At 36.5% G+C, this 10,323-nt stretch overlaps 2 protein-coding genes across 5 annotated transcripts in view; one reads left to right on the top strand and one right to left on the bottom strand.

The window, feature by feature from the left end:
- LOC137277413 (uncharacterized) overlaps window positions 1-10,323 on the bottom strand; it is a 278,114-nt gene that overhangs the window by 66,710 nt on the left and 201,081 nt on the right. The gene's annotated exons all lie outside the window — the stretch shown is intronic.
- The window catches only part of LOC137277402 (endophilin-A3-like), a 49,840-nt gene continuing 41,620 nt past the window's right edge, over window positions 2,104-10,323 (top strand). For all 4 annotated transcript variants that reach the window (XM_067809112.1, XM_067809111.1, XM_067809110.1 and 1 more), the window contains exons 1-2: window positions 2,104-2,277; window positions 3,316-3,384. In XM_067809112.1, the coding sequence (XP_067665213.1) occupies window positions 2,233-2,277; window positions 3,316-3,384 (114 nt within the window). In that variant the 5' untranslated portion in view covers window positions 2,104-2,232. The remainder of the gene's footprint in view (window positions 2,278-3,315; window positions 3,385-10,323) is intronic.

Here is a 10,323-nt window from a genome sequence, read left to right as displayed (position 1 = left end):
ATTCTACGCGACATGTGAGCGTTAGAAAAGATAAAGTGGATAAATGTATGCTGTTAACATGTTTTCCAAACAACACTATTTCTGCTCATAAACAGTAACGACAACAGGTATGTAAATAAATCAAACGAAACGGAAAGTCCCTGTAACATTGGTATCATTGTTTATTGGACGCCAGTAGTTTATTTTAGTTTCGATTTTCCACGGGGTCGTAGATATATGATTAACAGCTACATGTGATATCACATTGGATATAGGTTCTACTAAAACTTACAACGAGTAAATCTGTCTTTGTAAGACCAAAATCGCATGCAAAACACCCACCCTAGTACTTATATCAATCCCTTCTCAGAGCCAGCAGCCTAGTATTACTTCCTTTCAGCTCTTGAAAAGATTAAATGAGAGTTTCATAATACTCGAGGATCCCATAATGAAGCATGCATGTTTCTGTAACCTCAAACTAACCATATTTCAGGAACTATATGTTGAAAAGCACCGCATGTCAACTTCCATCAGTGTATGCCTATATAAAAGGACGACATAAGTATGAATAACAAAGTGTCCAGAGGGAGGCAACGGCATCGTGCAAGATCATTCGTTCATTCCGTAGGAGGCACTGAAGCGTCCTGACGTGAACAAATCATAAGAGGTTGCCAAAACCTAACCAGTGTGTAACGGACACTGGAAATTCGTCAATAGGTTCTAAGTTTCACCTCAGTCTAGATTTAACTGCAACTACCTCCAGTTATGCAGTTATACCTCGACATGCAGATGGTTAGGAGATTTTTTTGCCGGAAGTATTGAAGTTCGATGACATACGAAGAAAGTCTACATGGTGCTGTACGAGGGTTGATCATCAGTGGGACATCAACAGCCGACATTGTTGCCCATCAATCCACATGTTAGTCTTTATTGAAGGCCAGGGGACTGTATAACTATGGAAGTTGATAACGTAACCCTATTTATACATTGTGTTATGAATACCATAAGTGCATGTATTCAAAAAGATATCAGACTCTACAATAATCAGTCAAACCTGCTCTGTCTGGACTCAATGTATTCTGTTATTCCTAATGACTGTATTTTCTGTGGCTAAAGGCTTGTCCAAGTCTATTCATATCCTAAGGATCAAGATCTGATCTGTGGACATGAAATATATGTTATATGAATTCGATACATCATGTATCAACATAAATCCGCTGTAAAATCTAAGAAAATAAGAAAGGGATATCGGGCGTATTGCTGCATATTGTGATGTGTCTGTGACTGTGGCTCAATGTGAGATACACCGGCTGCTCCACGACAGCAGCCTGTCAACAACTGAAACACACACGTTGTGTTTGTGGATACGCCCAGCCTACGACACGATTAGGGGTGATCAAACACCACGACAGAAACATAAACACTGGACGGATAGTAAAGAAGCAAGACAGGTCTGTCCAAGGTACAGTCTGGTTTAGATTACAGAGGAATAGCAACCAGACAACCCCAAACTACTGATCACTACAATACGTTACCATTAATCGAAGTAAAATAAATATATTTTATATGTGGAGCTGGTACTTCTGAATGAATGAAGTGTATAGGCTATGACGATCAGTTTAATTCTCTTTTAATTGATTTGAAAGTCAAGACACTGGATTAGAATGTCTATGGTGAACATATTGTTAGTTAAACAATTCCTCTTTTGGAATGTGTTTTAGATGTCGTTTGCTACTTTGGACACGATATACAGTTTCGTTGTACGAACGAGTAGTATTTCACTTTACGCAGATTTACTAACAGAAACGGGAACGTTATTGATATCTCTACATTTGCTTTGATGTGTTCTCTTCTGCAGCGTCTCTTTATGAATTCACAACTTAAATAAATGAGTAAATCCCCTTTTCCTAGTGACAATTTAATTTATTAACCACACAACATTGAAACATTAAATCAAGTTTTCTATTTCACTGAAAAATAATAACTTTATTAACATCACATACTCTATATTATATCTGATGGACTGAGATGTCCTTTGCCTTGTGTTACAAACTAAGAACCTAATTTAGTACTCGTCGAACGAAACCAGCAGAAGGCTTATGAGCGCGTACTGCTTGAAACATTAGTCGTAATGATAGTACGATCCATATGACGTCTAAAGGGATGCCCCGTCGGTGGGAGTAAATTCGCTTCGAGAAATTATCACGGGTGTTTGAGTATTGTGACGCATGTGAGTCTCTCACGATTGTCAAAATGTCGTTGGCGGGACTCAAGAAACAGTTTAACAAGGCCAATCAGGTATGGTTTTAAAACAAATCACATACAGAGAGAAATGGACGAGTAACGGGAATGAGAAAGATCTGACAAGTCGTGTGTTTTGACAATCTGGTAGAGTCAAGTGGCTGTGTTTCGACACAGCAGCGTGTCACCCTTCAGTGATTTTGAATCTTACTTATGCTAGTTTGCCACCGTTATGGGGTCATGTGTTATGTATCATAGCTTTGTTCCTAGTTCTATTATGTTAGAATCGGCACTCTATATGTATAATTGTTTACTGTTTATCATGACAGGTGGTTGACAACCTGTTCATATGCATTGGGACGCTGAAAATGTTTGGATATATGGGTACATGTATTGTGATCAATAAAAACAACCCAACCCAGCCACACCTATACAAGGACCAGGATAAAAATATCCTGTTTCCTTGTTAATTGAGACTGCGAATTAGTTAGACTGTGAATTTGTGGTTGCTGTTATTACTGGATTAGCTATATGTTTTGAAATCTACAGAATGTTATGTCAGATTTGAACTGTTGTTCTCTGAGAGATTTGGTTTTGATCCTTATATATAATCTGTAAGCAATATGAATCATTGGAATATACTGCGTTGGAATTCTTGTGAAAAGTGAAAATGTGATTTTATGTCCAAATAATTTACTACCACTGTATGAAATATGGAATATCTGACTGCCGAAGTCCGTCTACATTTCTGACAGAGCTTGCCATCCCTATGGTTTGGTAAGAGTTTTAGATAACATGTTCCGTGCATCTGAATAAATTCACCATGACTTAAAATCTACTTTTCAAATTGAGCGTTACATTTAGTTATTTTCTTTGCTTTGTCTGGTCTGGTTAAATACATTTTTGGCTGGTGACATTTTGACTTGATTAGCCAATTTGCCTGGCTTGGTTTGGGGCTTTTTTCATACACTCCTGGGTCTCCATTTCTCTTTACAGTGACATATTTGCATAATATGTATGAGAAGACTATTGTTTTAAAAGGTACTCTTCCTACAGGTGATTCAGCGTGCTTTATGTTGGTTTCATTAATTGCAGTATGTCAGTGAAAAGATTGGTGGAGCCAAAGGCACAGAACTCGATGAAGAGTTTACAGAAATGGAAAGAGTAAGTATCATTTTGTGACTTACTGGTTTGTTGTGTTTATACGAAAGTTATCCAAGACTAAAGCAAGATGACTTCTGTGCTGAGTGATAGCAAATAGGTATTGGGGTAATTGAATAAAAGATTTAAAGTTAAAAAAGTAATAAGAAATAGGTATTTGAAATCTCCTGTCTTTTTAATTAGCTCACTTTACTCACAGACCAAGTCAGTTTTCCTTGAAGTAGAGTTTAATTGGTATTGTAAGGGTAACGTAACTATAAGTCCTCATAAAGTTCCTTAAATGACCTAAATTTTCAGAATTCCTGTGTAATCTGTAGATCATCTGTAGCAGTTAAAATTAGCACAAAAATTGACCTGATTACATATATCGCTTACTGACCTGCATGTCACACTTGACTGTATATATATATAGCTTAATGATTGACAGGTTCATAAGACAGGCCATATGAGCTATGTATATATACACATACATATAACACAAAATACAGTGGAAAGATACTGAAACGTATTAAGAGTTGTCTGTAATAAATATGCAGGTAAATGCTAATGGCTATTAAGATCTGGAATTTTGACAAGAGTAGCTGGACCTTTTTAGCGTGCACTGATAAATTTCATTGCATCCACAGTCAAATTTCATACGTCAGTTCTTAGAATTTGCATCCTGTAAATCCCAGGTAATGATCAACAGAACGTTCGCGTTCTTGTTCAGATGTTTCAAATATTTTATCTTTGTTTGCTATTTTGTGAAATAGTTCTATCATCGCCCATTCATCCTGTGTGTTTTAGGTATATAGTCTTAGTACTGTTTAAAGAAAAATCAACTGTGCTTTAATTGTTGTGTAGGTAACTTGCCATTATTTACAATCGGCATTGTAAGCCTTGCCTTACGTTGTAGTGTGGTGAAAGATTGCTAATGAAATTATGAATACATAATATTTGGTGAAAGAATCCCAAGAAGAATACAACTTTCGAGGCTGATCATCATTTTGATGTTTTTTATTTTCTGTACATATTGTAACTCACAGTAAGTTGGTTAGTTCCATTGATGTGATAAGGAAATACAGAACTCTGAAGACTCTCAGATTGCAACAGTTGCCGTGGCATCATATCAATGTGATGTTTCAAAGAAAGGATGACCTGTCCGCAGGATGACCCGTGTGGCCATCATGCCAGCAGGAAACGACAGGATTAAAGTTACCTCCTACAGTCTGTAATGAAGAAGGAAGTAGTAAGAGGAAGCTTAGTGTGCATTGTCGTACAGTGCACTTTGTCAAACTCGGACTCTGTCTTTCTTGCATTGATGTATAAACCAGATTGAACTTACTTAATTCATCAGCAATGTTACAGTAAAATATTTTCCGACAGTTCTCCAACCTCTTGACCACAGAATAATTTGAGCCTTCAGGCATTGATATGGGAAATTTCTGTGTAACTTGGATAGCTGTCTAATTTGGTCTTTCTGTTCTTTATATGTGAATCATGTTGCAAAAGCAGTGCTTATTTAAACATGTTAAATGCTTGGGTAATCAGTCATCAAAGTAATAAGATGTAGGTCCTGTGTTATTAACTAGTGCCTGATCAGCCAAGTGGTTGGCAGAGCAAAGAACTAATGTGTCAAGCTGCCTGAACATTTGAGATAACAAGATTTGATTATATATATCATACCACTTGAGGCTTGAGAGCACTTGAGCAACGGTTATATGAATCTGGAGGTTAACAGTTTGAACAACAAATAGTCACAGTTGTTGAGACTTGCAAGAGAATAGGATTTTTACAAGCTATTTTACATTAGTTTACATCCTTGTCTGTCATAAAGTAAGAGGAAAAAAGGTAACAAATTTAACATCATGGACTGTTTATTCAAAGAAATAATTAAACACATACTATTGGTTAAAGCATTTGTTCATACCCATGTCCGATTCCCCACGTGTACAGTGTGTGAAGGTTATATTCATTCACTGTTGTATTGACTTTCTATTACCCTGACCAGTTTCAGTGAAATTTTGCTGCAACGAGTGCTTGATTTTGAAAATGTACATGCTAAGCTACCCAGAAATGGACACCTTAAAGGTCACGTGCAACCAAAAAATCAAACAGAATTAAAACACAATTATCACTTATTCATGACATCAAATATACATTGCTGCTTGTTAAAAAACAAATAAACTAAGTTATAAGCATACAGTCGCAATTCAAAAATGCAATATTTTGTACTTGGGCTTACTTTCCTCGAAACACTCAAGTGTAACAACAGCTTCCGATTGGCTGGTTCATTTGCTGTTACGCTGAGGGCTCATTGTGTGTATGGAAAGATGATCTGTTTGATGGGCATTTTATAACTATGGCTAGTCACAAGAAAGTAAGATTCTTTATGAATAACAACTTCTTTTATTGTACTTGATGCATCGTTTCATTATGGATTCATATACCGTCGTCAAACAGAATCATGTACACTAGAAGAAGTTGTTATCCATAGAGAATTTATATAGAGGTGTTTGGTTTTGTAAATACACCTTCTCTGAATTTGAGTTCAATCAAATCAAATATCATCTCAGCAGAGATTGTAAACTACTGCATGACTGGAAACTGCCATTCGTCCGAGTACAAAGCAGGAAAATGTAGTTTGTTTGCAACCCACAGACATAAAGACTTGTCATGTGTACAAGTATCACACCTGTCTAATTATATAATGTGGTAGAGACTGGACTCGGGTGCACGAGTCATAAATTAATTTATTTTGTTTATGCCGTATAGTCTGATGGGTGTTAAGTACAAACTGCATGAGGTCAATGATTGAAGCTGTCTATTGTATATTGTCTTTAGCAGACAGGCAGGCAGACATACAGGTATCAATAAACCAGACATTGAGCTTTCTCTGTTACAGAGGCTGCTTACCACAATCAACAAGTTTTTTATCTAATGAGCAGATTATTAGCTTGTTTGTGTACACAACCAAGATTAGACTACTGCTCACGATCTCATACTCCGAGTATGCATACTGTTTCAAGCTCCGTGAACCTATTCACTGCGCATGTGTTATGGGCGCAGCGCAGCACAGCACAGCTGTTGAAACCAGTTTTCCCCCCAGTGCTGGGGGAAATTTAATGAATCGTTTGAACTCCGATTTCACTGGCTTTTTTTTCACCACATTTTTTTTTTCAACTATATAGGTTGAATTGGCACTTTTCATGATTTGTTTCGGTAAGTGCTTACCTAAAGGTATCAGAATCTGCAAAGTTGTGTTTTACGTTGCATGTGACCTTTAAGCAAGTTTATAATGAATTTAAATATCTTACATGAAGTGAACAGTAGTTTTATATGGTTGACTCATTGTCACCTGGTCACAAAAAAATGGTATTTCACTCACTCACCCAAGGATTTTCAAACCATGCACATCATTAAGTACTTACTTGGACATTGTTGCATGTCATATGTAGTCATTATATTTAACCTCACAGGGACCTTTGGATCTTGAAAGTAGTTCATAAAATGAAGTTTTATTTAAACTAGTCAGACATAAAAGGACATTACTGGCTGATTTATGTGTACTATAACTAACTTACTTCAGTCTAAATAATAAGCTCTTTCTCATCAAGCCCTTGTAAAGGAATACTCTAAACAGAAACAGGGATGTTTGTCCAACTCACTACACAGTTAATATGATATAATTATGTGTGCTGTGTGAAATAATGTCAGAGATTGAGATAGTTGTGTGAAGAATAGTGTTGCATGTGCTAAGTAGGAAGTAGAGATGTGGCAATTTAAATAACCTGATTCATCAATAAGTGGGACAGTCGAGTGGCATGGGCAAATCCCACTATTAGGCCTTCAAGTGAAAAGTTAGGGTGACCAGTTTTGAAGTTTTGAGTGGCATTTTGTCTCTTGTTAACCCATTCAACATTGTGGGCTGGTATACCAACCAGGCAGTAGCTGCATCAAAATGATATATAATTTTCAGAACCTAACTTATATATGATTCTTTTATCAACTCTATCACTTTTCACAATGTCTGAAAACACTTATCAAATTTCAAATGACTATTTATTATGGACAGGATTAGAATTATAAACTATTTTTCACAATGTTTTTATGAAAACACAATTCCCGGACACATGCTTCGGCAATGGGTCCGCATCAAAGTTTTCAAAGAGTAAAATAACAATGTTTCGAGATAATAATTAAACAAACTGAAGAACCTGAAAAATGAAATCAACAACAGTACTCATGAAAGTCGTCAAAAAAGCATCTTAACTCACTATTTTCATCTTTATTGTGCAATCGTGCAATGTAAGTCAAGTGACATCTCAGCTTTTGTCGCTTCAGAACTCACGCTCAGACATAATGTTAAATGCTATAATACATGCATAAAACTTTCTTTACATGGGACATAACCTAGCATGATACGTCGTATAAGTTCCACATAATACGTTTTGGGGGTGATTTTTTTGTGTAACATGTCCGGAATAGCATGATTGTACCCAAAACTTACGTCTGAATTAACAGGTTTTAGTTTAAGAGGACAGTATCCATTGCTGTTATCTGATTGTCTCACATAGGTCACATGTCTGTTTTTGACCAATCACGATCCTTATGGCAGACTGAGGTGAAAAAGCATCATTAGAAACCAATCTTCATCCAGTAAGATCACTTCTTACAACTGTGAAAATACTCTTGGTAAGGGTGGAGTGATATGGTTGATGTTCAAAGCTTTCGAACGATACCTGCCATCAAACAAGTCACCTCGTATGTTATTCAAACGAACCTTCGAAAACGGAAGTATTTCACACTGTTGTATCACGTTACCAGACGGAATGTTACTGATGTCGGGAGATACACGATCATCCATATTACTTCAGAAATCTTTTGTATAATAATTTTCTGATTGTGCAAAAATGAAAATGTGAAAGAAAAAGGGAAGGGGATATAATGACATGTTACAAATGGAAAAAAAATCGCCCCAGTTTTTGTTTCATTCGGGGTATATCTGGACATATGTGTCAACGTGTAAGCCTGCATTTTCATTAAAAATTACATTGTTTAAGTTGTAGTCTTATTACGTGAATAATATAGTAAAACATAACTTTCATATTTATAAACAGTTGGATTAGACCTTTCAAATGGTGTATGACATGTAGTAGTAATAATGATTTATGAGCAGGTATTTTCCTTGATAAACATAGGCTCCATCTCAGAGTCTCTGGGAACTCAGAGTCATAGCAGTATATGCCTCTGGTTGACAGGTGTGGAAAGAGTTAAGATACTTGTATTGTTATCTCAGCTAGTATTGCTGAAGCATTTATGTAAATGTAATTACTTGAGTAATAGGTCTTATTTGAACATTTTTGAAAATATTCATCAGTGTTTAATTGTTTTGTTAGCTGTTTTATACCTGCCCACATGCACCTTGTGGTATTGACATTATTTATTTGCTCAGAATGAGTTTTTATCGAGTCATTCAAGTGTAACTAATGAGGAAATCTTCAATATCAGTTCAGTATTATTCTTCTTAAAGGCTTTGTAGATGACTGATCAATACACTGGTTTTTATTGGTGGACTGAGGTACAGGTGGGTTTACCACATGAGTGGTTCTATAGATGGGGTGAACTGGTCACAGGTCACTTCCCTGGAGTCAGGGCTATTTGTGGAGTGTGAAGTAGCAGCCTTTAGGCAAAACAAGTTGTCAGATAGATGCCTCGTCTGTCTGTCTGTCCGCCCATCCGCCTGTCCATCCGTAATCATTTTGTTTCCGGAGCTTAACTCAGAAACCATTCAATATTTTTAGACCAAACTTGATAGATATTTTAATCTCATCCTGTAGTTGTGCCTTTTGCTATTTATGCAGTCTGGGCATTTTTATTATCCCCACAGCATTTAATGCGGGTGGATATAGTCGACGCCTCATATGTCTGTCTGCCCATCTGTCCGTCTGTAATCATTGTGTTTCTGGAGCTTAACTCAGAAACCGTTCAATAGTTTTAGACCAAACTTGCTATATATCATAGTGTCAACCTGTGCTATTTACACAGTTTTGGCATTTTTAATTTTTTTGTTTTTCCATGGAACATTTTGGTGTTATCTAATGGTGGGGTGGACTTCATTTCTGGAGTCAAAAACCGTTCAATATTTTTCTGCAAAACTTGGTAGATATGTGTGACAGACCCCAAAGTGGTGCGTTTTGCTATGTACATGTTTCTGTAATTTCGTATATTTTCTGGGTTTCCATGGAAACATTTCGGATTTAATCTCAAAAGTGAGAGGTGTGTTTTGTTTCAGGAGCAGAATTCAAAAGCTTCTTAACATCTGTCAATAGAACTTGGTAGATATGTGTGGCAGACCCCAGAGTGGTGCCTTTTGGTATTTACAGGTTTTTGTGATTTATTAATTTCTTGGTTCCATGGACACATTTCGGCCTTAGTTTCAAAATGGAGGGATGGGCTTTGCGTCTGGAGCACAACTCGAAAACCATTTCATATCTTTCAACAAATCTTGGCAGATATATGAGACAGATCTTGAAATGGTGACTTTTGCTGATGACAGATATATGGCATTTATATTTTTCATAAATTCCATTGAAACAATTCAAACTTAGACTAAAAAAACAATAAGTAACTGTCAGATGATTTGTCCTTTCAGATATGTGGGGGCTGGGAGGATATGTCATCTTCTGATGACTCTTCTTTTGTAACACTGTTTTTATGGCAAGGAATGCTTGCCAGACATTTTGATACAGAAATGTCACTTGATACAGCATTTATGAGTTGCCTAGTGACCTGTATCAAGGGACAGGATTTTGTGCATATCAATTTGGCTAACATGAAATATGTGGCATAATGAAAATGCTGTCACAAGTATCTTGTACATGTATGTTTCAATAGGGTTGAGTCTTTGTCTGCTAGCTGACCTTATTTCTGAAATATATACAGTTGCAACAAGTGTTGGAG

Source organism: Haliotis asinina, chromosome 3 (genome assembly GCF_037392515.1).
Source record: "Haliotis asinina isolate JCU_RB_2024 chromosome 3, JCU_Hal_asi_v2, whole genome shotgun sequence".
In the NCBI taxonomy this organism is placed as follows: domain Eukaryota; kingdom Metazoa; phylum Mollusca; class Gastropoda; order Lepetellida; family Haliotidae; genus Haliotis; species Haliotis asinina.
The sequence above is the reverse complement of the archived record's forward strand: the minus strand, read 5'-3'. Positions and strand labels throughout refer to the sequence as shown.